This window comes from Tenrec ecaudatus, chromosome 6 (genome assembly GCF_050624435.1).
Source record: "Tenrec ecaudatus isolate mTenEca1 chromosome 6, mTenEca1.hap1, whole genome shotgun sequence".
Classification (NCBI taxonomy): Eukaryota; Metazoa; Chordata; class Mammalia; order Afrosoricida; family Tenrecidae; genus Tenrec; species Tenrec ecaudatus.
In genome coordinates this window covers 13,599,436-13,626,406 of record NC_134535.1, presented here as the reverse complement: position 1 = coordinate 13,626,406, position 26,971 = coordinate 13,599,436, and the positions used below count along the sequence as shown (strand labels likewise).

Below are 26,971 nucleotides of genomic sequence, written 5' to 3'. Positions count from 1 at the left end.
AAAACCAAGGGAGGTGCTGTCAGCCATCCAAAGAGATGAATTTGAAAAATGTTTCCAAGAATGGAATTGCAGCTTTGACAGCTGTATAAGTATAATGGAGAGTACTTTGATGGTGATAAGCTTGTTTTATAAAAAGCTTTAAATACATAGCTTTGAAAAAAAATTCTTTTTTAGGAGGTACCCTCTTGTATGAGTGATGGTGATGTGGATGTGAATGTGTGTGTGTAGAAGTGAGTCTTGTGTGAGTGTGATGGGTGAGAGTATGTATGTATCTGTAGGTATGTGGGTGTGAGTGTGAGTGTGTATGAGTGTGATGGATGTAAGTGTGTGTGTGTGTGTGTGTGTGTGAGAGAGAGAGAGAGAGAGAGAGAGAGAGAGAGAGAGAGAGAGAGAGAGAGAGAGAGAAAGAGAGCCTGTGTGCGTGTGTGAGAGAGAGGCACTGTTGGGTTGCTGGTTGAGGCTGTCTGTCTGTCCGCCTCTTGCAGATGTCTCCCTGGGGCATGCCCCTGAGAAGCAGATGGGCACAGGCTCCCCAGCTGGAAGCGGCCTTTCGTTCACCCATCAGGTATCAGCCGAGCACTTTCGACACACCAGGTGCTGTGCTGGTCCCGGGGAGAGGGGGGAGCAACCACTGAAAATATCAACGCACAAATACTTATGAAATTCCAGGAGTTACATGTGCTCTGAAGTCCAAGTACAGGGACCTGGGAGAGACTAAGACAGGGAGGGGTGATGTTTGGGGTGAGGGTCAGGAAGGGGTTTGTAAAGAAGTGAGTTCCATGTCCAGTCCTAAGGGAGGCAAATTCAAAAAAAGTCACAGCCATCGAGTCCTTTCCATCTCGCAGCGACCCCACAGGACAGCGGAGAACTGCCCCTGTGGGTGTCTGAGGATGCCACTCTTTACAGGAGTAGAAAGCCTCGTCTTCCTCCTGGGGAGCAGTTGGTGCTTTCGAACTCTTCATCTGGCCGTGAGCAGCCCAACGCAGAGCACAGCCCACTGAGCCCCCTGGGAGGCAGGGAAAGTGCATTCCAGTGGTGTGATCAGCATGTATGATGGCCCTGAGCATGCCAGAAACAGAAAGAGGGCGAGGGAGGGAAGGCATGTCAGAGAAACAAATCCAGGGACACTCGTGTATCTGTAAGAGAGAGCTTTATACCAAGAAGTGGTTACATCTTGAGAAAATGTCCCAGCTCAGTCCAACTCAAGTCCATAAGTCCGATATTAGTCCATGAGTCCCTCTTCAGACCCAGGAAGACACCTGCAGTGATACAGAACCAGGGAGATACAGGTCAGGCCAGTGGGTGCCAAGTCCTGTGGATCCAGTGGCCATGGCCGTGTCACAGTGCCCACAGCATCCAGGAACCACCTGCCAGCAGGAAGGTGAAGCAGGGAAGGAGGGCCCCTGGACCCTCCTTATGAGAGGGTCATGCCAACAAGGAGGCACCATCTGGCTCTGACCTGATTGACAGACTAGATACGCTTGAAGATACGCTGTTCTGAATCTTCAAGTTGACATAAAATTATGTAACTACCAAAGGAGGAGAGGAGGCTGGGTAATCCAGGGTTTGGGGAGGCGAAGGGTGTAGACTTCCTCCCAGGTACAAGGGCCAGTGAGAGGCTCTCAGCAAGGAGGGGCGTGGCCAGGCACACCTAGTGAAGTTTCGCTGCTGGTGGACAGGATGTTCCTGCCAGTCATGCTGGGCACATTGGCAGAGGGATGAGGAGCAGAGGGGCAGGGTCCCTGGACTTGCCCGTATTCCTCACAGGGTTCTAACTGCTGGGGGAGGCGGTGGCAGTCGGGGCAGGGCCTTGAGGGACAGCAGGCGAGGTGACCAGCCTCGTAGACCCACGCACCAGCTTGCACAGAAGCTTGGCAGTAAGTGGGTGCAGAGTGGGCATGGCGAGGAAAGGACATGATGCCAAGGTCACAGGGTCCCTCGGTGGTGAGTCAGCACTGGGGTTCTGTCTCAGATGGAGTGGGTTTTCTGATACGCCACCAAAGCCTGGCCCTGAGACGTGGCATTGAGGAAGTCCTCAAGACTCAGTGTCTTTGCTCCTGTAAGCCCAGGCGGCTCCCCAAGGGGACACTTCCCCATTGCTGCTCATGGCAGGGGGGCGGGCAGGGGCGGGGAGAGGAAGTGCTGGTCCCAAACTAGACCAACTAGCCTGGGGCGGGGCCTCTCTCTTGCATGAGAGGTACAGCAGGGTTGGGTGGGGAACTCCCAGGACCACAGCTGCTGAGCCACGGGGTGCCTGGAGGGAAGTGAGTGAACAACGGTGAGCTCCATCTAGGCCTGGGGACAGGACCCTCTGCCACTTGTTCCACGGGCCCTGTTCCACCGCCATGAGCCAGGCTCAGCAGCTGCGGGCTGAGAGGTGAGTGAGCGTCTTGGCCCTCCCTGGTCTCCTTGCTATTCCCTGCAGGCTGCAGTTGGGAGGTCAGGTGTGGGGGAGGATCTGGAGCAGGCCCTCCTGAGGAGCCTTGCCAAGGTCAGAAGGTGACAGGCTAGGGCTGACTCAGAATACTCAGGAGGGCAGTGCCGACACCTGGGACAGCTTCCAGGCCACTCCCTCCCTGGGGCCCAGGTGAGGGTGCTTGAGGGCATCACCAGATCCCAGCCCCTCCTTCCCTGCAGCACTGGGGGCGGGGGAGGGGGGGTATAGTTTAGCCCCTGGAGCCTCTGACAACCAGTCCCTCTGTCTGGGGCTGCCGCACTTCCTGTTTCTCAAGGACCAGGGACCAAAGCAGTGATGCTGAGAAAGTGTCCTCTCAGTAGCCCAATCCTGTCCCTTTGGGCCCACCCTTGCCTTGACCTCCAGAGGGAAAGGCTGCCCTCACCCTGCCTTCCTGAAGGCCCTGTGGCCTTGCTGCATCTCAAATGCCTTCCCTGGAAATGGACTGACATCCCTGCACTTGAGGCCAGGGTCCACTCAGCGGGGGGCTCTGGGACCCGAGGCATCCCAAGAGGCAAGGGGCTGGCACAGGGTAGGTCAGCTCCCACAAACGTGCTGGGCGTGTGTGCACCTACTATGTGCCAGGCACCCCAGAAACTGGAATTAGACTTTCAAGACCCTGAAGACCAAGCCTTCTCAAGTCCCCACTCTAAAAGCAAACTTCTGAGCAGGTGACATGCCCCAACCATCTTGCCCCACAAGTCCTGAGCCTCATGGAAGGTCCCCCAGGGGGACCTGCAGCTGGCTTTGTGCCACCCCTGCCCTGGGGCAGCAGACTCTGCTCTGGCTCCTTTGCCCTGCTTCTGCGGCAATCGGAGGGCAGGGCTCTGCACAAATGTGGCCTCCCAGCCTCCCCAAGGCACTTCTGTCCACTCTGCTTCACCCAGCAGAGGAAGTGACCAGGGCAGAGAGGAGCTTCAGACGGTCTAGCTGGCACTGCACCAAGTCCCTGGTCGGCCTGCTGTGCACAGGCTAACAGTGTTGTCTCTGCTGACGCCCACTTTGTTCCCAGGCCCGTATGGTGCACACCCCACCAGGAGTCGGCCCTGTTCCCCTTCCTGGCTCTGCTGCTCACCTCCTCCCACCTCAGGCTCTGTGCTCTGGCCACGGGCCAAACACTCCTGATTCCTTCAGCTTGGGCCTGTGTCCTCACTGTCCCCAGACCTGCGTTTCCCACTAGACACCCACGTGTGGCCTTTGGGAATTCCTCCTGGAGCCTCAGCCTAGTGGGCTCCCCCCGGGAAGGGCACTCACAACCCCCGTGCTGGCCCCTCTGACCACTTACTCCGTTACCATACACGCATCCACTTGCCCATTTCTCTCGCTAGTCAAGATCTGAACCCCAGCAGTCCAGGGGTGGGGATGGGGGTGCTGGGGGGAGGATCTGGTGGCATTGTGGTTACACTGTGGACTGTCCACCAACTACCAAGTCAGCAGTTCAAAACCACTGGCTTGATTCTTGGAGGGGCTGGAAGAATAGCCAGGCTCCCCGTTGTAGCCTTTTTAGACATGGAGCGATACTAAGATGGCTTGCCTGGGGGCATTGGCAGGGGGCTGCTCGAATGATGGAATTCCCTCCCCTGGCTTTTTCAGCTTCCATTCCTAGTCAAGGTATTTCATGTGTGACCACCACCGGTCTCCTTGGGAGGCTGTGTGTTGCGACGATCCAGGTTCAGGTGTCAGCGGAGCATCCAGACTAAGAGGGACTAGGAAGAAAGGCCCGGAGATCAACTTCTGGAAATCAGCCCATGAAAACCCGATCCAGCCCACGGCTGATTGTGGGAATGGCACAGCATTCTGCTGCATTCTGCACGGTGCCACCGCGGGTCACGGATCAACGGGACAGCAGCTAATAGCAGCAGCAATGACATGGGTCTGCTTCCTGTCTGACTGGTGGTGGGCTTCCGGAAGGCCCTGTCTGGATGTGCTGAGAACAGTGTCGCTGTTAGGAGCCACCAAGTCGGTTCCGACCCATAGTGGCCCTGGCACAACAGAACAAAATGCTGCCTGGTCCGGTACCACCCTCACCATTGTTCCTACACCTGTGCCTGCTGCAGCCACTGTGTCCATCCATCTGGTCGAAGAAGGGCAGACAGTGGGTGCTACCTAAGCTACGCTCGTATTGCTTTTACTTCAGATGGGGGAATGGAGGCAGAGGAGGGCAGGTAGATATCCGTCCTGCCCACACAGGGAGCCTCTGAATGAGCCCAGGAGGGTTGAGAACACAGTGGATGGGGCCAGACTCAGACAAGCAAAACAGGCTCGCTGTCATCTGGTCAGTCTGACGCATAGCAACCCTCTAGGATAGGGTGGAACTGACTGTACACGGGACTAGAAGGCCTCACCTTGCTCTTGTTGACCTGTTGGCGGTTTTGAACTGCTGATTCTGCAGTGAGTTGGCAGCCCAAGGTGTAACCATGATGCTCCCAGAGCCCCCCTCCCAGACTGCTGGGGTTCAAATCTTGACTAGTTCATAATTCCATGCCTCAGTTTCCTCACCTGTAACCAGGCAGCCCTGTCTTAGCGGAGGGCCTGGGACGGGTGTGATCTCAGGAAATGTTAGCCAACCTGCTTCTTCCTTGGTCGGGGTACTTCTGCCTTCTGGCCCCTTCCTGCCTCCCCCCATCAAGTTGTAGAGATAGGTGCCCCCTGGCCGTGGGGAGAGAGCGGGGGAGGGAGCCTGTCCCAAAGTGTCATCCTTGGCCATGTATGGGGAGCTTGTCAAAGGCTCTGGGGAGGGTGGGCTCAGCCCTGGCCACCCAGAGTCCCCTCCAAGGGGCAGCATCCTGAGGCCTGGCAAGAGCCGGGCCCTGTGAGAGGCGTAGCCTGGGACTGGATGTTCCTGGAAGCCTTGAGTGGGTCTCCAGGAGATTCTGCAAGCTCAGAGGCTGGGTCGTGGCCCTTTGCCCCCATCCTGTTTCCCCACCGCTGCTGCAGAAATGTCCACACTGCTGCTTCCTTCCTCATCTTGAGACAGTGGCTGGACTTCCTGACTCCTGTTCTCCTCCTTCTCAGACTCCCTTTTCCTCTCTTCCCCCCCCCACCCCCCAATCCCCTGCTCTTCCCTGGAGGCCTCAGCTGCAGCCACCTGCAGCCCATCACCTGCTGCCCGCAGGTAGATGCCCACAGCACAGGATGGAATCGTCCCCCACCCTGGCACGGGGTTTCCAGGGCTGCACTTCACGGAAGCAGAGAGCCTCAGCTTTCTCCCATGGTGCAGCTGGTGGGGTCCAACCCCTGAGCTTTCTCTTGGCAACTGAGAGCTTAACCACTGAGCCACCAAGGCTGCTTCAGCCACAAGCGGCGGTTCTTCATGCGCCTCTCCTACCAAGCTCCAAGGCTGCACACAGCTCCCTTCAGCACATGGACCTGAGGGCTCAGGAGGCGAAGCTCAGCCCACCATCCGCATTCTCTCCCCTGCCTCCCATCCTGGTCAGGGGCCTGGGCATCACCAGATATGCCCTGCTTCCACCCCCACTTCCACACGTCCCTGGCGCCACTGGTCACACAGCTCAGAAAGGCCTCCTGTGCTGGTTGTGCGCCTGTTGTAGATGCAGCTGACTGCAGGGAAGGAGAGAAGCCTGGAGGCCTAGCGGGCTGCCTGTGAAGCTGCCAGCCATGAGGTTGGCAGTTCAAAACCAGCAGCCGCCCCCTTGGGAGAAAGGGGAGGCTTTTTAGTCCTGTGCAGATTTGAGTCTCAGAAACCCACAGGGGCAGTTCCACCCTGTCCTGTAGGGTCGCTGTGAATCAGAAGATTCGATGGCAGTGACTTTGAGTGAGTATAGGACACAGAAGAGCTGATTGTGGCTTCCATCAATGGGGAGCTAATTTTATCATCTCACCCAGTGGTTCTCCACCTTCCTCATGCCACGACCCTTTCATACAGTTCCTCATGTGGTGGTGAAAATTATTTTCATTGCTACTTTCTAATTGTAATATTGCTACTGTTATGAATTGGGCGACCCCTGTGAAAGGGTCGTTCCACCCCCAAAGGGGTCTCGACCCACAGGTTGAGAACTGCTGATCTAAGGAGCCATTCCGAGGGACATCCCCACTGTTTCCACGGCTCGGTGACTTCAGGGCCGACATCGCAGAGACTCCGCTGGTTATCATGTTTGCACCTCGTGGAAACGGGGCCTCTGCAATAGGGCTGCCTCAGGCCCAGCTGCCCATCTACTTTGACGGAGAAGGGGAGGGGCCTGCGCTGGCGTTGTGGGTCTGGCTGGATCAGGAAATCAAACGCTTTTAGGGCTCATTGAACGGATCGCATGGCTCCCGCTAGCTGCAAAGGAGGCTGGGAATCCACAATGGGAGTATGTTAGATTCAGCGTGGGTGAGGCCTGTGGGCCCCCTTGAGCAAGTGTGGAGCTCATAAGAAGCGGGGGCACATTAAGGGTTAACCGCGTCCCTTAGATCCATGCCTCCTCCCCTCCCAGCTGACCCCAAATCAACTCTCAGTGACCCCCACTGCCCCCAAGTCTCAGCCCCTCTCTCCTCCCTGCGAGGCTGCCTCCAGTCGGCAGCACACGATTGCTGCTTTCATTCCATGCCCAGCCCCGAGCGCCTCCTTGTTCCTGCAGAAGCCCCTCAGCTAGCTCAGAAGGCATTCAGGGTTTCCTCCTCCTGCCCCCTCCTCCTCCTCCTCCTCCTCTTCTTCCTCCTTCGCCTAGTCAAACTCAGATCGCCAGGTCCAGTCAGGCTGGCAGCAGCCAGCTCTTCAGACACTTGCCAGGCCCAGACCCTCAGCCTGTGCTGGCCCCGATGCCCAGAAGGGCTTCTCACAACTTCCTGTGGGTGAGCTCCTGAGGGACCTACTAGATCTGGCTTCAAAGCCTCCCCCAGGACAAGGACGGCGCTGGCTGGGCCTGGCAGGGAGGGGCTCCAGGCAGTGGGAAAGTGGTATCTGCCCAATGAAAGTTGGTTTTCCACGTGTGGTGCATCTCCCAATCCCAACCCCTCGGGGGCTGTGCCGGGCTCCACTTCTCTCATCTCTCCAGTGCCAGCCAGCAAAGGGAGGGGTGCAGAATGGGTACCAGGCCGAATGCCATCCTTGGGTGGCTGCGCACATGGAGGTCACCCACGAAGCTGGCCCCTGGAGCACACCAGGGTGCTGCCGGCATTGATTTTCCTCTGTCCCCACCTGCCCTTCCTCAGCGACTTTGAGCAGCTCCCTGATGACGTCCCCATCTCAGCCAACATCGCTGACATTGAAGAGAAGCGAGGATTCACCAGCCACTTTGTAAGAGTGACCCTTGGACCTTCATTTACCCTCTGACCCCTGGGTCTTCACCTCTGACCTCTGAACCTTCAATATCTGACCAACCTCTGAGTATCCAACACTCTCACTTCTTGAACTCTATCCCAGTGGCTCCCCATGCAGGCGATCCTGCCCCTCCCTCCCCTCCCACCCCCACCCCCCCAGCCAGGGACATTTAATAGGCAGCATGGCTGGTTGCCACCAGCATTTAGGGGCAGAGTTCAGGGATGCCGCTAAGCATCCTACAGTGTACAGGACAGCCCCACGACTAGAAAGGACTCAGCTCCAAATGTCTGAGTACCGAGGGGAAGGGAACTTGCTCCACCCACCTGACCTCTGAACCTGCACCCGCTGGTCCTTTGGCCCTGCCCTCTGTCCCCCTAGGTTTTTGTCATTGAGGTGAAGACGAAAGGGGGATCCAAGTACCTCATCTACCGCCGGTACCGCCAGTTCTATGCCTTGCAGACGAAGCTGGAGGAGCGGTTTGGGCCTGAGAACAAGACCAACTCCTTCTCGTGCACCCTTCCTGTCCTCCCGGGTAGGTGATCCCCTCGGAGCCGGCGACCGTTGGCCCAGGGCAAAGCTAGTCCAGCTGCCATAGGCTGGTTCTCCCCGTCAGGTCCTTGTGAGCACCGTTCCTTAGATCCATGGTTCCTCCTGGCTGGGCAGGGCTGCCTGACCCTGGCTATATGGTCACCCTGCTCCCTTGACCTCTAGCGCTCTGCCCTCCCAGTTCTCGTGGTGGCCTGCAAGACCACCCTGCTCCAGCTATCCCCTACCACCGAGACCACAGTGTGGAACCTGTCAGCCCCGGAGACAGGAGCCCTGTCCTGCTCACTTTATACACAAGGATTTCCCCCAGGCCCACACCCCCTTCCATGAAGCCCCTCTCTTGTGCTGTGCAGTCTCAGTTGCCACCAGGCCCCTGGGGTCTTCCCTGCTCCCCGGGACACTGGGGGAGGGGGTGGGTTGTACCTTGGCTCCCTTACCTCCTGTCCTTTCTCCCCAACAAGGTCCCAGAAGGCCCCATGGAGAGTCTCCAGCCTGTGGCCCCTACAACCCCTACCTCTCGGTCTCCACAGGAGGACATGACTCCCTTCCTCAAGCCCCAAGCCCCTCTCCAAACCCCAAACTCACTGCCCTCAAGCCCATTCTGACCCACGGCGACCCTACAGGACAGGGCAGAAGTGCCCCCTGGGGGTTTCTGAGGAGACAGCGACCTCTTCACGGGAGTTGAAAGTCCCGCCTTTCCCCTCGGAGTGGCTGGCCAGCGGTTTCGAACTGCCGACTTTGCAGGGAGCAGTTCCACATGTCACCAGGCCACCACCAGGGCTCCCTCTTATTGCTCCTTCTCAGCCAACAGACCCGGTGCCCCCACCTTCACCCACATCACACAAGCAGAGCTGGACCACAGTGCATTCTCTGAACAACTCCCCGCCCGCAGCTATAGCTTCCCTGCAGCCTGCACCATCTCTGCTGCTTAGACCTCTAGTCCAGGCTCCTGCCTATCTGGGAGCTGAGCCTCTAGTCCAGGCTCCTGCCTATCTGGGGGCTGAGCCTCTAGTCCAGGCTCCTGCCTATCTGGGGCCTGAGCCTCTAGTCCAGGCTCCTGCCTATCTGGGAGCTGAGCCTCTAGTCCAGGCTCCTGCCTATCTGGGAGCTGAGCCTCTAGTCCAGGCTCCTGCCTATCTGGGGGCTGAGCCTCTAGTCCAGGCTCCTGCCTATCTGGGGGCTTAGCCTCTAGTCCAGGCTCCTGCCTATCTGGGAGCTGAGCCTCTAGTCCAGGCTCCTGCCTATCTGGGGACTGAGCCTGGCACTCAGGGCAGCTGTTCTCTGCTTCTTCTCAGCCAAAGTCTACGTGGGGGTGAAGCAGGAGATTGCTGAGATGCGGGTACCTGCCCTCAACGCCTACATGAAGGTAAGGGGTGGGGGGGCTCATGGGTGACTGTGGATGGCAGGCACCAACCCAGGGCATGGCTTTGGGAACTGGGGCTCTGACGATGCCCCCCCCCCCACAGGACTGCTTTCAAAATCCTGAAAGGTCCTGGGAGGAACAGGATGTGTTCCCAACCTTGAGACTGTCCCCATAGATGCCACAGAGCTTCCAGAACTCAGTGTGGGACCACCCACCAAGCCCTGCAAGGTCACGCTGCGGTGGGCTTTGGGTGCTGCAGCTCCAGAAACACCCAGCCTCTGCAGAGAAAACACAGAGGTTACAGGATGGGAAGGGCCCAGAAAACTTGATGCTGGGGAGCAGGGGATGCAGAGGCTGGGAGCCTGCTCCCACAGTCCCTAGCTAGAATCAGGGGCCTGCAAACAAACTGCCGCTCTCTGGCCGTAGGAGGCTCCTTCCGTGCCTGCATGTGGCTTTGAAGTAAGAAATTAAAGAAATGTAAGGATCTGATTCCGATTGTGGTGATTTCATTTGCTTGTGAAGTTATACTTATGACTCTCGGATACTTTGTAAGTGGCTGCGAGGGGCAGGGTCGGGTCTCAAAAGTCTGAGCACCCCTGAGCTGCTTGATCCAGAGCAAGCACCCATCAGAGCGCCCCCCCCCCCCGAGGCGAGATGCCACAGGTGCTGGAGGCCACTGGGCTTCCCACCTAACACCCCCACTCCCACCTACTCAGGCGCCTAGCATTCCTGCAGCCAATGGGACACGCAGGTGGGCTACTGCCTCTGTCCTGCCTCCCTGCCCTTTTCATCTCCCACCTGCCTCTCTCCTTCTCCCTCCTCCTCTGCGCTCCTTCTGAGCTTGGGCACCCCATGCTGGGAGCAGGTTTGGGGGTTCCCGGGTGCTTTTCTCCATAGATCCCCACTTCACTCCAGAGGGAACAGAGCACTGTAAGCAGACACGTGTCTAACAAGGAAAGCAAAGCCCAGCAGGAATGGGCTGCCTACCCCAGATCACCCGGCCAGTTGGCATCAGGGCCAAGACTACAGAGACCCCCCCACCCCACCCCAGCTCTAGTCTCTTTAGCCAGGAGAGCTGAAGCCTTGAGTGGTCTCTGCAGAGGATGGCCTTTTTCAGCTTCCAGAAGCCTTGTCCTCCATGCCTCTGGTGATGGGGCGCTCACTACCTCCTGAGGGATACGCTTGGCTCTGCTTGTTAACCTAGCTCTGTCGCTTACTAGTGGTGTGGCCTGGGGCAGGCCCCGCCACCTCTCTGACCCTAACCCACAGGTCAGTGGAGGTGGGTCAGGTAACACATCTGACCAGTACCTCACGCATGTGACCTGCCACACACACGGGGTGGCTATTTCAGGAACCTTCATGTCTGGACTAACAAGTCATGGTGTCCCTCTGACCTGGGACCCAGGCGCAAAGCTTGAGAAAGGGTTCCTTCAACGTGTGGAGAGTCATAATAATACATTGATATATGTATATTTATATTGCTTTTAAAAAGACTTGCTAGTGTTAAAAAAACCACCTCCAACTCCCTGCTGTGGAGTTCATTCAGGATCACCCTCAAGGGGGCTGTACCAGGTCTTGGCTGGACTGGGCTGTCCAGATCTGGCAGGCCGCCACCCCGCCCCACCCTGCCCACCTCACCCACACGCAGAGCCTGCTCAGCCTGCCCGTCTGGGTGCTGATGGACGAGGAGGTCCGCATCTTCTTCTACCAGTCGCCCTACGACTCAGAGCAGATACCCCAGGCTCTCCGCAGGCTCCGCCCACGCACCCGCAAGATGTAAGTTGCAGCCAGCCCCTGCTCCCCTACGCTCCCCATGCCCGCCCCCTAGGTGTATGTCTGCCCTGGAAGGAGGGAAGGAAGGAAAGGCAGCGGGGCTGTTTCACCCCTAAACCATTCAAGATGGTTTCGCTCCTTGGGGGCGGGGGCTGGAGGGGCAGAGGGGTGTGCAATCCTGTGCATAGGTACACGTGGGGACCGGCTAGGGTGGGGCGCCACAGCGGCTGTAGGAGGCTGGGGCAAGGAGGGCCTGGTCAGGTCCCTAGTTTGGTTTTTGTACCTTGGGCAGCTGTGGCTCCCACCATCCCCCCGCTGACCTTCAGGGGGCACTGGTGGCCTTCCTCAGAAGAACCCTACCCACCCAATCCCCCCAGTCCTGCTCCTGGAAGCCTGCTGATGCTGGAAATACAACTTGGAAAACCTGGGAAGCATGTTCCCAAGTCCCTGGCTTCCTTCCAACCTGCTCTCCTCCAGTAAATGTGTGTGGGTGTCCTCTTGACCTAGTCACCCCTGCCTGAGATGACACAGGCTTTGACACCAGCTAGGGTAGCTGAGTGGCCTTGAGTAAGTCCCCACCCCGAACTCAGTCCACTCACTCCCCCTTCTCCCCTTTTCTTCACTGGTTGAGTGGGGGTAAGAAGGCCCCCCTTCGGGCTGTGAGAACAACCCCTGGGGGAGATGTGTGGCTTTGTGTTTTAGCAGCCCCCACCCCTCCTCCGCCCCTCCCCTGGCCGTCCCCACCCTGTGAGCCCTGAAGCAGCGGCCCAGCAGACCCCTAGAGAACCTATCCCTCTTCTCTATCCACAGCAAGAGCATCTCTCCACAAAGCCCTGGCATGGACCGCTTGGAAGCGCCAAGAGCAGAGGTACCAGCCTGTCGCCCTCCACCTCCTGGCCACCCCACTGCCCTCTCTGTGCTGGGCCCGCTGAACAGAGGGAAGGTGACCTGGACACAGAGGCAGAGGGAGAAGTCCATTCATCTGTCCATGCAGCTTTCTGGGCCTCCTTCTGAGATGAATCAGACGGGGCTCCCAGTTCCCAGGGACACAGTGTAAATGCATGTGGCCCATTCCCCAGCAGAGGAGTCCCAGAGGTCCCCAGGGAGGCTCAAGGTGGGGGTGGGGACAAGGAAGGTGCATGGTCCAGAGGGCTTGCATTCTAGAAAGAGCACCACCCTGAAGTCAGGGAGACCTGGGTTTGAATCCTGGTTCCTCCACTACCCAACGGGATGGCCTCCATAGATCACTGGTCCTCGCTGAGCCTCAGTCACCTCCCTGTCCCCTTGCCTGCCTCCTGCCCTAGGCCCTGTTTGACTTCACTGGGAACAGCAAGCTGGAGCTGAACTTCAAAGCCGGAGACGTGATCTTCCTTCTCAGCCGAATCAACAAGGACTGGCTGGAGGTGAGGTGGGCTTGCTGTGGGTGGGAGCGGAGCCCAGGAGGGCGGGGGAAGGCTTGAGGGACGGGAAGGTCCTGGAGGGATGTGGTGGGAGAAGGGCATATGAGGGAGCACATGGAAGACTCCGGAGCTGACACCCGAACCAGACTCCAAATTCATCATCACGGAATCCACGCTGACTCATGGTGACCCCACAGGACAGGGTAAAACTCTCCCTATGGGTTTCCAGCGCTGTGAATCTTTACAGGAGCAGAAAGCCTGCCTCCTCTTTCTCCCAAAGGCCAGCTGTGGGTTCAAACCGTGGACCTTGCAGTTAGCAGCCTAGCGTGTTACCCACTGAGCCACCAGGGCCAACACATCTGCCTTCAGTTTTAACCCCAACTAACAGGGCACTTCCGGGGAGTCAGTTAGCCCGCTGTGCTCACTTGCTGGGCTAATAGCAGGGTTCCAAGCCTGGGCACTGTTGGCACTGTTGGCACGGTACCAGTCTTTGCTGTGGGGCTGCTCCTGGCTATTCTAAGATGTTTAGCAGCATCTTAAAGCCGGGCATACTCCCCCCCCCCCCACCCTTTCAGCTTTAGGAATCAACTCATGTCTCCAGACATCGGTCCCTGTTGGCAGCCACTTGTAATAACATGGGGTGGGTATCATAAACCTTGCAGCTGTAATAGGGGGAGGGGAGGGGACACCTCGTACCATGCAGTTGTAACACAGGGGTGACAGTATGTACCTTGCAAGCACCAAGAAAAGATGGTGATTAAGAATGCCACCCTGGCATCTGCCCGTCTGGGGCATAGCCTCGCTCCATGCTAAACTAACTGTACCCTAGAGAAAGGAACCCTGCCAGTCTGCTAACTGCGAGGTCTGTTGCTGGAAACCACGGTCGCTCCAAGAGAGAAAGAAGAGACGTACTCTCCCATAAAGAGTGACAGTCTCAGAACCCCACAGGGCAGCTCTGCTCTGTCCCACAGGGTCGCTGTGAGTCAGAAGTGACTCAGTGACAGTGGGTAACCTTGAGAACTTTACTCAGCTGTGGTTTCCTTTTGTGTACCGGGAGATAATACCGATGGTTTCTTCATAGAGTTTCTCTAATGAGGAGCTGGGGGAGAGCACTGGGCACCCAGGATCCAGCCCTAGGCGACCGCGGGGGATGTAGACAAGACCCTCCCCAGCTAGGGCCTGTCTCGGCCATGCTTTGGGTCCGTAGCAGGACCACGCTAACTCTGGAGATGAGGGGGATCGCTGTTTAGAAGGTCCTGGCTGGGGGTCAGCCTCAAACCAGGGCCTTTGCTCAGTGCTCCTTGGCAGGGACAGCCCAGGGGCCTGCGACCACCAGGAAGAGGGTCACGCCTTTGATGTGCAGACAGTGGAGGGGGGCAAGCTTAGCCCCCGCCCCCTGAGGCAGTTTGTGTTTTAGCCGTTGGTGGTGTAGTGGTGACACTCTGGGCTGCTAACCTCAAGGTCAGCGGCTTGACACTCCCAGCCACTCCATGGGAGAAAGATGAGTTTTACTGCCTCCGGGAGGTTCATCCGTCTTGGAAACCTGCAGGGGCAGCACCACCCTGTCCTATAGGGTCGCAGCCAGTTCACATCGTCTCAATGGCAGTGCGTTCAGTTCCATTTGGGGTTCTCACAAGGACTCAGCAGCTCTCAAGGCCACCAGAGGGCTTTTCCCAGGTCATTTTCCAGCGACAGGAAATGTTTACTGTCTTCCTCTTTTCTGGAAAGGACTATGGATCAGATCAAAGGGCGCACTGCATGGCGTCAATCTGCTGCAGAAGACCTCTTTGAAGTGCTGACCAGCCAGGGGGCTACATTGAGGACTAGGGTGGGCCTGACCCAAGCAGGGTATTGTCAATCGCCTGATCTATGCCTCTGAAAGGTAGGCCTTGAATAAGGAGACCAGAGAAGAATCGAGTTTGAACCGTGGTGCTGGCACGATGCTGCAAAGTCCCGCGGTCCGCTAAAGGAATGATCACATCTATCGTGAAAGAAATTCAGCCAGGTGCTCCTGGCAAGGCGGGCAAAACCTCACCTCGGGTCCCTTGGGCCTGGTATCAGGCAAGACCAGGCCCTGGAGAGCGACATCGTGCTGGGGAAAGTAGAAGGGCAGTGGATGAGGAAGGTCCTCTGTGAGATGGTCGGACCCCGCAGCTGCCACAAGACACTCCAACATCAAACTTGTGAGGATGCCACAGGGCCAGGCAGCGGTTCGCTCTGTTGTGCACAGGGTCGCTATGAGCTGGGCAGCGGTTCGTTCTGTTGTGCACAGGGTCGCTATGAGCCGGGCAGCAGTTCGCTCTGTTGTGCACAGGGTCGCTATGAGCCGGGCAGCAGTTCGCTCTGTTGTGCACAGGGTCGCTATGAGCTGGGCAGCGGTTCGTTCTGTTGTGCACAGGGTCGCTATGAGCCGGGCAGCGGTTCGTTCTGTTGTGCACAGGGTCACTATGAGCCGGGCAGCAGTTCGCTCTGTTGTGCACAGGGTCGCTACGAGTCGGGCAGTGGTTCATTCTGTTGTGTACAGGGTCGCTATGAGTCGGGCGGCGGTTCGTTCTGTTGTGTACAGAGTTACTATGAGCCAGGCAAAGGTTCGCTCTGTTGTGCACAGGGTCACTATGAGCTGGGCAGCGGTTCGCTCTGTTGTGCACAGGGTCGCTATGAGCCGGAACTGACTCCAGGGTCTCACACGACAACGACGGGTGGGTCTGCTGGTGAAGGGCAGGGGGGCATGCTGGGCCTCAGTTTATTCATCTGTACAGTGAGGGAGTCCATGCCGCAGCCCCGACGGGGAGGTTGAGAGGCTTAAGTAAAAGTGTATTCAAAGCACAGGCCAGGCTCAGGGTCAGGAAGGCGGCCCAGGCGGGAGCAGTGGCTTTCAGACAGCTTGGTCCGGAACAGATGCCTGGGTGCTGGGGAGTAAGGGCCCTACTTTGGGCCCTCCCCCACCCCTCACTCACCTTCCCTGCTCAGCTTTTCTCCTTAACGTCCCCCTCATCGGGCCCACTGAGCACGGGTGTACCTGCGTCCCCTGCCACCCTTCGGAGGACGGAAGCCCCAGGAGGGCAGGGGGCCTCTACCTTCGCTGTGTGTCCAGAGCCCGTCACCCTGTCACCTAGCGGCTGGTTCGTACCAAGTCTTCGTTGAGTGAACAAATGAATGAGTGAGGAAATGCCTGAAGGCATGAAAGCGGCTTTGCCAGTCGGTTCAGGACTCGAGCCTTTGTATAACAGAACACAATTCGTGGGCTGGATAACGTGGTCACTTGCTTACCTCTCTTCCTCGCTCGAACCAAGGGACCCAGACGTCCTGCCTGCCTTTTCCCGCCGGTGGCAAAGGGCTGGGCACTCCGACATGGGGCCCCGCGGTCCTCCTCATGGCAGCTCCTCCCCAGGGCAGTGTCCGGGGCACCACGGGCATCTTCCCGCGGTCCTTCGTGAAGGTCCTCAAGGACTTCCCCGAGGAAGATGACCCCACCAACTGGCTGCGCTGCTACTACTATGAAGACACCATCAGCACCATCAAGTGGGTGGCCTGCTGGGGGGGGGGAGGGCGGGACTCCCTGCCTGCCCAGCCCTTGCCCCTCCTGCCCACGCCCCCGACCACCATCCCATTCCAGCTTGGAAACCCAAACACCCAACCTCACTTTGCTCCTCCCCCACTGAAAACCTGCAGTGGCTCCACTGTCCACCAGAGGACCCCAATGCTGACCCTTCACTTCCCACCCATCGCCCCCTTAGGGACATCGCAGTGGAGGAAGACCTCAGCAGTACCCCACGGTTCAAAGACCTGCTGGAGCTCATGAGGTGAGGGCAGGGGCTGGGACCCAGGTCCCCTGGGAAGAGAGCGGAGGGAGAGAGGTGGCGTATGAAGGTGCCGGGTGTATGCCGCCCCGTCCACTCCACTCTGAGCAGGCAGCTTCTCAGAGTGAAGAGTTGACGTGTCCTTCAACCTGAGGGCCCATTGTCCCGCACCGTCTCCCTCAACGTTCTGCTGTCACTCATTAAGGCCTTCAGTCCCTGGCCATGTCTCCAAAGCAGGCAGCTGACTCCCTCCTCATTGTATGCTTAGCCCGGAAGTTCTGCTGAAACCCGTTCCCTTAGGGCGACCCTGCTGGCATGGCAAATGCCCAGTGGCAGCATCACACAGCAACCCACAAGCCACCACAGCGTGACAAACCGGCAGACGCATGGCGGCCACGCAGTAGAGTAGAGCTGCCCTGCAGGGCTTTCCTTATGGAGGCAGACCGCCAGGCCTTTCTTCCGTGGCACCAACGGGAAGGTGTGGCACGCCAACTTTCAGACCGGTCCCTGAGCACCGACCGCTGGTGCCGCTCACGAGTCGTCGTGCATTTCTCTGTTTTCATCTGTGAGAGGTTTTGATTCTGAGAATCTGTAGTGCAGACAAAGGAGGCTGAGCGTCCAGCGGGCAGAAGGCAAAGGGCCTTCGCTAACGCCACGCCATTCGTGAGTGCGGGGTTGCAGCTGGAACCACTGTCTCGCTAAAAGCCTCCCAATCAGACCCTCCACTCAGGGAACTCTGGACTCCCAAGATCCAATTCATCACTGGACGCTTACTTCACAACCCCCCAAAAGCATCGTTCCATTTCTGACTGTAAAAGTCATAATGCCCGCCCTCTATAACTGGCTGTGGGCACCAGCCTGTGCCCCTACTGGAGCTAACGGAGCACCCCCTTGGGTTGCCCACGTACCCTTCTTTGTTTCATGGTTTACTCCAGGCAGTCCTAGAGGATGAGCAAGCACTGTTTTTCAGTTGGACGTGTCCCTAAGTTGGAACAATCGGGTTCATATCTAATATCAGCCAGGCGGATGTGTGTCCTCACTCAGTCACTCAGTCCAGTCAAACTCATGGGGACCCTGTAGGGCTGGGGAGAACTGCCCCGTGCAGGGTCTCTGAGATTGTGACTCTTTCCAGGAATAGAAAGCCTCATCTTTCTCCCTCAGAGCTCCTGGTGGTTCTGAACCACTGATCTTGTGGTTGGCAGACAGCAAGTGGGTTCCGTGTTGGTCTGCTGAACACAGGGTCCACAGTTTGAGTTCACCAGCTGCTCTGTGGGAGACAGGTGAGGCTTCCTCCTCCCAGATTGATAGTCTTAGAAACCCAGAGGGATTGTGTGATGTTGGACTATCGGGTCCCTGTGAGTTAGCATGGAGCCTATTGTGTGCCTTTGTGTGCATGAAGAAACACGTCCAGACCCTCTAAAGCGCCGTTCACACAACAGAGCAATCATCATTGTTACAGTTTGGTGCATGTCCCAAAGACACACCCATTGTTACGATGATGAGCCACTGTGTGTACTGCAGACTGTTCATAATGGCCGGGTCCTCACTGTCTGTAAGTCTGACATTCAGAAGCCAGGGACCGCCGATACTTCAAGCCACGTGGGTGTCCCCGTGTGGTGCACATGGTTTAACTGTGTGCCTGCTGATCAGAAGGCTGTAAGTTCAGAGTCCACCCAGGGGAGTCTCGGGAGAAAGTCCTGGGGATCTACTTAGAGCCAAACCAAACTAAGCACAGGGCTATTGAGGATCCTCGGGGCATGGTTTGCCAGGGCCACATGCGGGGTGTCAGGAATCAGTCCACTTGATGGCAGCTGGGTTGTGTTTTGCTTTAAATGAGCCATGCTGTGATGCCCATCCTGGTTCACCCATTCGATGGCTTGTCTGAGCCTTTTCTGAGGTCCCTGATCTAGAACTGGAGTTGGGGCATCAAAGACCCAGCAAGTCTGGTAGGCCTTGGTTCTGTTTTGCCCACTTATCTGTCAGGAGGTTGGGCTTGTTTTCACGTCTTCCAGCCAATAGAAGATTGTCCGCCTTCCTGCCCGCCCCCGCATTGGACAGTTGCCGCCCTCCTTACCTGCACACAGGTGTCTCCTAGGACCTTGATCCTGTTCCACTCTGTACAGACCCAGCCAAGTGTCCTGCCCTCTCCTGCTGACCTTTGTGTAACCTTTCCCCCCTCACCCCTTACGCCAGGCGGGAGTTCCAGAAGGAGGACATTGCCCTGAATTTTCGGGATGCCGAGGGGGATCTGGTGCGGCTGCTTTCCAATGAGGATGTGGGGCTGATGGTGAGGCAAGCCCGAGGCCTCCCCTCCCAGAAGCGCCTCTTCCCCTGGAAACTGCACATCACCCAGAAGGACGACTACAAGGTCTACCACACCGTTCCCTGAGGGAAGCCGGGGCACCTCTGAAAGAGCCCTTGGACCCTCAGAGGGGATCGGGACCAGGAAAGCTGAGGGGAGAGGACCGTTGTTCCAGTCCTGGTCTGGTGGCTTCGCTGGGCTTGACTCCCTCTCTTGCATACTCTGTTTCCACATTTTATCTGTGAATTAAATAAACGGTGTTGCCTCCAAGGGCGAGATTGGAGAAAGCAGTGTCTTTTGAGAGTAAGTAAAGTACCATGAGAGGTCCATCTAGAGGGGCCCATTTTCATACAGAAGGGGGTTCCCATTTGGGTCCCCATCCAGCCTCTGCACCCCTTGTCTGTCTACTTTTGGAGAGAAACCCAGGCAACAATCTTGTCCCTGCTGACTGCTTCCCATTTGCCCCCTTGGCCTCCCTCTGCTCCTCTGTTCCTGAAGCCTGCTGTCTCTTAGCAGACCCTGCCCCTCAGGAAACAAAGAATGAACTTAGGTCCCACCCTCAGGCAGTGAAAACCCAATCCCAAAGTCACTGCCACCATGTCGAAGCATCGTCACCCTGTAGCACGGAGTGGAATTGCTCTTGTGGATTTCTGAGACTGAAACTCTTTGGGGGAGTAGAAAGCCTCATTCTCCTGAGGATCGGCTGGTGGGTTCAAACTGCCAACCTTCTGGTTAGCAGACAGAAGGTCCATAACCACTATCCTGCCAGGGCTCCTGCCTCCAAAACAGGAGTCAGGCCTAAAGACGCGCCCCACTTGAATCCTGTAACAGAGGATTGATGAATTGAAACAAAACGTGCATAGATTGTCTAAAAGTCACTATCTGCTCTCTAACCTTCATCTAATACACACACAAGTCTAAATGAAAAGTCTGTGCCCAGGAGTATTATAAAAATGAATAGGTGGAGATATTGCTGGGCAGAAATTAATCGGGGGTTGGCAGCTTCCTGCTATTGGTAGCCACTAGCGGAAAGGCAGCCCATCCACTGGAGCTCATCCCTGTGGGTCTGGAAGGCTGAGCAGGCCAGACTGCACCCTCTCAGGGGAGAGTGGAGCAGGCCACGGGAAGACACGGAAGCCTTCCATAAGTCACACGCAGGATCCATCAGCAAATTGGAGGCCTTCCTGGATCAAGAGGCAGAAGCTGCCTCTGACAAAACGCTGGCAGAACAATGAGCCGCTCTGGCCCAGAGAGGACTGACCCCAGAAGTAAAGACAGAGTCACATTCATTTTGCTGGTCTAGAAGGCGGGACATTCCCACAGATACTTCCTTTCAGGAGCCAATACCATGAAACACACAACTCACTAGAGGGATTTGAACTTGTGGAAGAAAGAACCTGCCGCCTCGAAGCGAGGTCACTCGAGATGATACGGTCTGAGGAAGAAAGGATTAATTCAAAAGAAGGGAATTTGTACATCATTAAATGCACCAATATACATGCAAGAGAAGTGGGGGAAAAGGAGAGAGAGGGACAGGAAAAAATGTTTGAAAGAAAAAAAAAGGCGGAACACTTTCCCAAATGTCATGACAAACGCCCACCTACGCGTCCGCAAAGCTCAATAAACTCCAAGCAGAATAATATGAAGAGATCCACACCCAGACCGAATCAGCCCGATCCAAAACGGAGAAAACAAAAGCTTGACAATGACTCACCAAGTTCATGGAAATCAGAGTGAGATTAACAGCTGACTTCCTATCAGAAATACTCGAGACCAGAATGACTCATCCAAAGCACTATCAAAACAAAACAAAACTGTTCACCAGAACTCCTATTTATGGAATGCGATATTTGGAAAACAAAAGCTACATACGGACCTACCCAGATATAAAAAGAACTGAAAAATGCATTGCTAAGCAGACTTGCCTTATAAAAGGGACGGAAGGCAGGAAGTTCTTCCGAGTGAAAGACAGTCACACCAGCCAATGATTCAAACACACACACACACACACACACACACACACAGAGAGATAAGCATAATTAGGTACAAGCCCCAGTGGTGTAATGCTTAGGTGCTTGGCTGCTAACCAAAAGGCCAGTGGATTAAACGCATCCATAGAAGAGTCCTGGCCAGCAGCTCCTATCAAGGTCAACCCCACGCTCACTGCCAGCCAGTCCATCCGGATGCATAAGTGACCTTGTAAGACAGGGTGGAACTGTCCCTGTGAGTTTTTGAGACCATGATTTTTTTATGGGAGTAGAAAGCCTCTTTTTATCTCCTGTAGAGCTGCTAGTGGTTTTTACTTCGCTGACCTTGAGGTTAGGAGCCAACGCATAACCACTAGGTCCCCAGGGCTCTTTCTAGCAAGAGTATAGCTCAGAAAATCATACGGTCAGGGAGACCAAGACCCATCACATTATATGGCTTCTAGTAATTCTGCTTCTTTGACCCAAACCCTGACTGCCGCACATACTTGTGCATTCAACCAACACCGGGCAGCACAAAGCTCTGTGTTGCGACCCCCAAAAAACAAAATCAGATGGAACAATGACATCAGATAATAATAGCAAGGATGTTGGGGGAGGTTGTTCTAAGGTGTCTGAGAAATCCACGCCAGTCAGGACAGCCATTACAAATGTTTCACCGTCGACTCTGCCAGATCATATCTACACTGGCAAAATTCCAAAGGAAGAATGGAAGTAACAAGGCGAGTATATAATTCCTCGTATTGAGGTCAGAATGGATCATGAAGAAGGATATGGAGTAAAAAGAGTCAAGATAACAGAAAACTAAGTAGAATTTTAAAACTAGTTTGATAAAACCAATTCAAAATCCACTAATTATCTTGATATTGGGCACGTAGATAGACTCAATGTGCCCATTAAGGGTAGACAGGTTTGACTTTTGAAACTTGCCCCAAGGTCCCCAAACGCTAGAGCATGGCACCATTGAAAGGGAGAGTAATGGGCAAAGATCTCACTTGCTGCAAGAAACTCCTGGTCATTGATTTGGGGCCCTGGTGCCATAGTGGTTACACATCGGGCTGCTAACTGCAAGGTCAGCTGTTCAAAACCACCCGTCCCTCCAAGTGAGAAAATGAGGCTTTCTACTCCCACACACAGTTACAGCCTTGGGAACTCACAGGGGCAGTTCTACCCTGTCCTATAGGGCCGCTATGAGTGTGCATTTACTCGATGGCAGTGCGTTTGGTACCAAAGCCTGCTTGGTGGGAATGGTGGAAGCTGACCGGGTCATGATGCTTACCAGCCACAGTTCCCTCTGTCCTTCCATATATCTTAGTGCTACTTTTGTGATGGCCACCTTTTGGTGTGACCTAAGGAGGAGAAGGAGCCCTGGTGGGGTCATGGTTACGCGTTGGGCTGTGATCCACACAGCCGGCAGTTCAAAACCACCAGCAGTTCCTCAGGAGAACTACTCTGCTTTCCACTCCTGTCAACAGTTACATGTCCGAAACTCACAGGGGGGCGCATTGACTAGATGGCATCAGGGAGTGAAGTCGGAAAAGCCCGAATCAGAAAAGAACTCGCTTTTGCCGATCACGCGGCCGCTGAAACGGCGCCAGTGGATTTGCCTCCATGTTGTCTGATAGAGACCTGGGCACCCAGCAACCGACCGTTGGGAGTGAGACCACCGCTCTGCAGGGTGGCCGATGTGCTGGGCTGCTCTGGTGTGCCCGGTGCTGCAGGAACAGGTGGGGCTGCTGGGCAGTGACTGGAACAGGCCGGCGTCCAGCATCTTGCAAGGACATACACAAGCCACTGTTTCTTAGTGTGCAAACATGACAATGTGGACAGCCAGAGTAATGGCCTCCGGTTGAAGTGATCCACCCCCGGTCCCAGTGGGAGGAGCTCACGACAGGTGTGTTGGGCTGGAGGGAACCATGGTAAAGTCCATTGTGAGATTTCCTTTTCCTGAACTTGTGAAAAGCAGTACTTCCCACACTGATGCTTCCCCAGAGGGTTTGATGTATCGGAACCTGTGCACCAAGGCATTTCTGAATTAGTCTGACAAAGGCCAGCGCTTTGTTTTACAGACGGTCTGCTCGCTACAATTCCAGAGGGTGGGCTCCACTACTTCCTGACGGATGTCTCTTGAGAGTGGCCTCTCCCCAGCTGCCGACTCTGGGAAAGAGGCTGGTAAACCTGATTTAGCAAATGCTTCCTCTTACTAGGAATCCAAGGCTGTCTGCAAACAGAGGGCCCCACAAAGGCTGTGCAGGGTTTCCCCTTTGAGTTCACACGAGAGGACATTGGTATCAATGTTTTATTCTTTCACAGAAGTTTCTGAACCCAAAACATACATCAACCTGTGGTTCCATGTAACCGCCATCAAGCCTGCCCCACAACTCAGGGTGACTCTGTCCATGGGCAGTGGAACCGAATGTTGTGACATTGCCATAGTGGGACCATTGTGAGCCAGGCTGACTTTCAGACCTTGATCTCCTTGCCTTTCTTTCTAGTCCATCTTCATCTGGAAGCTCTGCTGAACCCTGCTGAGTCCCACAGCACCACAGCAATACAGTAACACAGCACCACCGTAACACAGCAACACAGTACCACAATAACACAGTAACACAGCAACACAGTAACAGAGCATCACAGCAACACAGTACCACAGTACCACAACACCACAGTACCAAAGCAACACATTAACAGAGCATCACAGCACCACAGTAACACAGTAACACAGGACCACAGCACCACAGCAACACAGCACCACAGTAACACAGGACCACAGCACCACAGCAACACAGCACCACAGTAACACAGGACCACAGCACCACAGTAACACAGCACCACAGTAACACAGCAACACAGTACCACAGTAACACAGGACCACAGGACCACAGCACCACAGTAACACAGCAACACAGTAACACAGGACCACAGCACCACAGTAACAGCAACACAGTACCACAGTAACACAGGACCACAGCACCACAGTAACACAGCAACACAGTAACAGAGCATCACAGCACCACAGTAACACAGCACCACAGCAACACAGTAACACAGCACCAGAGTAATGCAGCAACACAGTAACACAGCACCACAGCAACACAGGACCACAGCACTACAGCACCACAGTAACACAGCAACACAGTAACACACCACAGTAACACAGCAACAGAGCACCACAGCACTACAGCACCATAGTAACACAGTAACACAGCAACACAGTAACATATTCCACAGCAACACAGTACCACAGCACGACAGTACCACAGCACCACAGTAACACAGCAACACAGCACTACAGCAATACAGTAACACAGCAACACAGCAACACAGTAACACAGCAACACTGCACCACAGCACCACAGCAACACAGTAACACAGCAACACATAACACAGTAACACAGCACCACAGCAACACAGTAACACAGCAACACAGGGATGGTGAGCTGGGAGCTGTGCGTGGGGTGCTTTGGCTAGGAATCGGACTCAAGTCTCTTGCAGAAAAGATGAGAATTCTTCCAGACCCCCATGTTAATAAGCTGTTGTGTGCCATCCAGTGAGTCCCCCTCCCAGTGACCCCATTTAAAAGTTGAGGACTGCCCCAGGGGTTTTCCGCACTGTCCTCTGTACAAAATCAGATTGCTGGGTTTTCTCCCTTGGAATTACAGGATGGGTGTGAACTGGTTGACAGCAGGGCACTTAACTACTGTGCCACACATACCTCTTAGTCCAATGGGAATCAAAGGGACCCACTAACATGGTCAAGTTAGTGAGTCTTCCACCATGAAAAACTTACAACAACATCCTATTTAATGCCACATAAGTATTTCTTTTAAAACCCAGAAGGAAGCAAGGATCCCTGTGATCACCCCACCTAGTCAACACTGGAGATCCTTGCAAACTCAACAGTGCAATAAAAATAAATGGGAACTTGAAGGCTAGATGGCAAAAGCGTTTCTGTCACCGTTCACCTTTGATTTCATCGTCTGCATAGAAACCCCAATATCCCCCAAGAGCAACTTCCTCAACGGGATATCAGAGGTTAGTTAGCAATGCAGCCGATGATATTCATACTAAATTGCCTGCCTTTCTACATTCCAGAACAAAGCAGTTCTAAAAGAATTTTAGAAAGAGATATCATTTGCAATGAAATGGAAACTTCAGGTAATGTGGAGGTCTTTCTCTCTCTCTCTCTCTCTCTCTCTCTCTCTCTCTCTCTCTCTCTCTCTCTCTCTCTCTCTCTCTCTCTCTCTTTCCCTGTCGAGTTCGCAAGGATAGGGAATAGGAAGCAGGTAGGATTAATGACTATAATCCCACTCGATGGGCTGGCACAGCAGGATTGCATGTGAATGGATACATTGGATTATATAAGATATTGGGGGGGGGAATCTATTCTAGGAAAACAAAAAGGGCTCCTTAGGGGTGGGGTAGGAGAGGAAGGGGAGAGAGGGGAGCTGATATCAAGGAGCGCAGGAAGAAAGGAAATGTTTTGAAACTGATTGTGGCGGCCATTGCACCATACTGCCGGATGTGATAGAGAGATGGAATGTTAAGATATCCGTAAGAGCTCCCAATAAAAGGATTAATAAAAAGTAAGTGCATGCCGGGCATTATAAACAGTAACCAAAAGATTTTAGCAGGTCTGGTGAAAGCCCCATGGCTTGTCTGTCAGGGCGTCCTTCTGTGGTTGCCTGCATGTTGCCGTGAGCTGAACGCCATGGCCCTGGCATTTCAATCCCAGCAAGGCCACCCACGGTGAACAGCTTGCCACGGAGCTTGTAGAGGAGGGATAGGCTGGGAGGAAGGAAGAGGCTGTCTGCTCGTGAGAAATTCGCCACTGATAACTTTGTGACCATCCACGGAACATTGTCAGAGTTGAGGCAGGCAGAGGAGCCCCTCAGGTGGGAAGACGCTCACCTGGGACAGGCTGCCCCATTGAACAGAGTCGACCTTAAGACGTGGATGGAGTAGAACTCAACTTTTTTTTTAATTAAAAGATCATTTTATTGGGGGCTCTTACAGCGCTGAAAACAACCCATGCATCAATGGTATCAAGTTTATTTGTACATATTGCCATCATTATTTTCCAAAGATTTTCTTTCTACTGAGCCCTTAGTGTCAGCTTCTCTCTCACTCCCTCCCCCCACCCTCGTGACCCCTTGATAAATTATACATTGTTGTTATTTTCATATCTTCTATTACCTGCTTGCTGTCTTCTTTCCCCCATGGTTTCTGTTGTTTGTCCCTCTGGGGGTGGTTATGTGTCAATCATTGTACTGGTTCCCCCTCCTCCCTCCCGCCCTCTCCCCACCTTCCTCCTACCCTCCTGGTATGGCTCCTCGGCATTCAGATTGAAGGAGCGTTGGTGAAAGGCTGGAACCCTGACATAGACCTTTCCTGATTTCAAATTGGGAGTTGGCTCCACATGGCAGGGAGTATTTGGGGGAAACTAACACTGAGGGAAATAGGACAGGACTGTATTCCCTAATTTATAACAAAGGGACTCTGGAAAGCTAGTATTCCACGGTAGGAAAGCCACCACTTTGGTAAGTTAGAGATCAAGTCCAAGTACATTCTCCTGATTTAAATATCATTCCCGCAGATTCTCCCCTAACAGCTATGCTGCCTTAAAGTGAGCACATGGTTGGTTAGATCTCCCTATGGAAGCAGACATTATTTGCTATCTCCTTCCGCAGCAGCATCCAGCCCCTGTCAAACCGTCCCCCAATACAGGTATTAGGGTTCCTCGCCTGTGAGCCTAGGGACCTTATTATGGTTACCATTCCACCTTGTGACGTATATAACTACTGAATATGCATGTCTTGTGGCTACCTATAAACACCCCAAGATAGTAAAGACACACTCTCCTCCTCTCTCTCTTCTGCCACCTCCACGTGGACCACCAAGAGGGGCTGAGGTGAGCAGGCTGCTATGAGACGTGTCTGACTCCTTTATTGTACTCTCCTATCTTCTATGACTTTACTACGACCTTTATATATTATCCTGGTACAATCGCGCCTATGGACCCTACGATTGTCACAGGCTGGTTTCCTCTGACGGTTTTCAGTAAGCATTAACCTAAAAAGAAAG

The 26,971-nt window shown here is 54.8% G+C and overlaps 1 protein-coding gene across 1 annotated transcript; it reads left to right on the top strand.

Moving 5' to 3' along the window:
* The first annotated feature begins 2,345 nt into the window (after window positions 1-2,345).
* NCF4 (neutrophil cytosolic factor 4) lies at window positions 2,346-18,989 on the top strand. Its single transcript, XM_075552688.1, has 10 exons — window positions 2,346-2,377; window positions 7,610-7,694; window positions 8,097-8,250; window positions 9,560-9,630; window positions 11,276-11,403; window positions 12,211-12,268; window positions 12,705-12,803; window positions 16,192-16,322; window positions 16,538-16,603; window positions 18,794-18,989. Exons 1-10 carry the CDS (start codon window positions 2,346-2,348, stop codon window positions 18,987-18,989), a joined length of 1,020 nt encoding a protein of 339 aa, XP_075408803.1.
* Window positions 18,990-26,971: the final 7,982 nt, after the last annotated feature.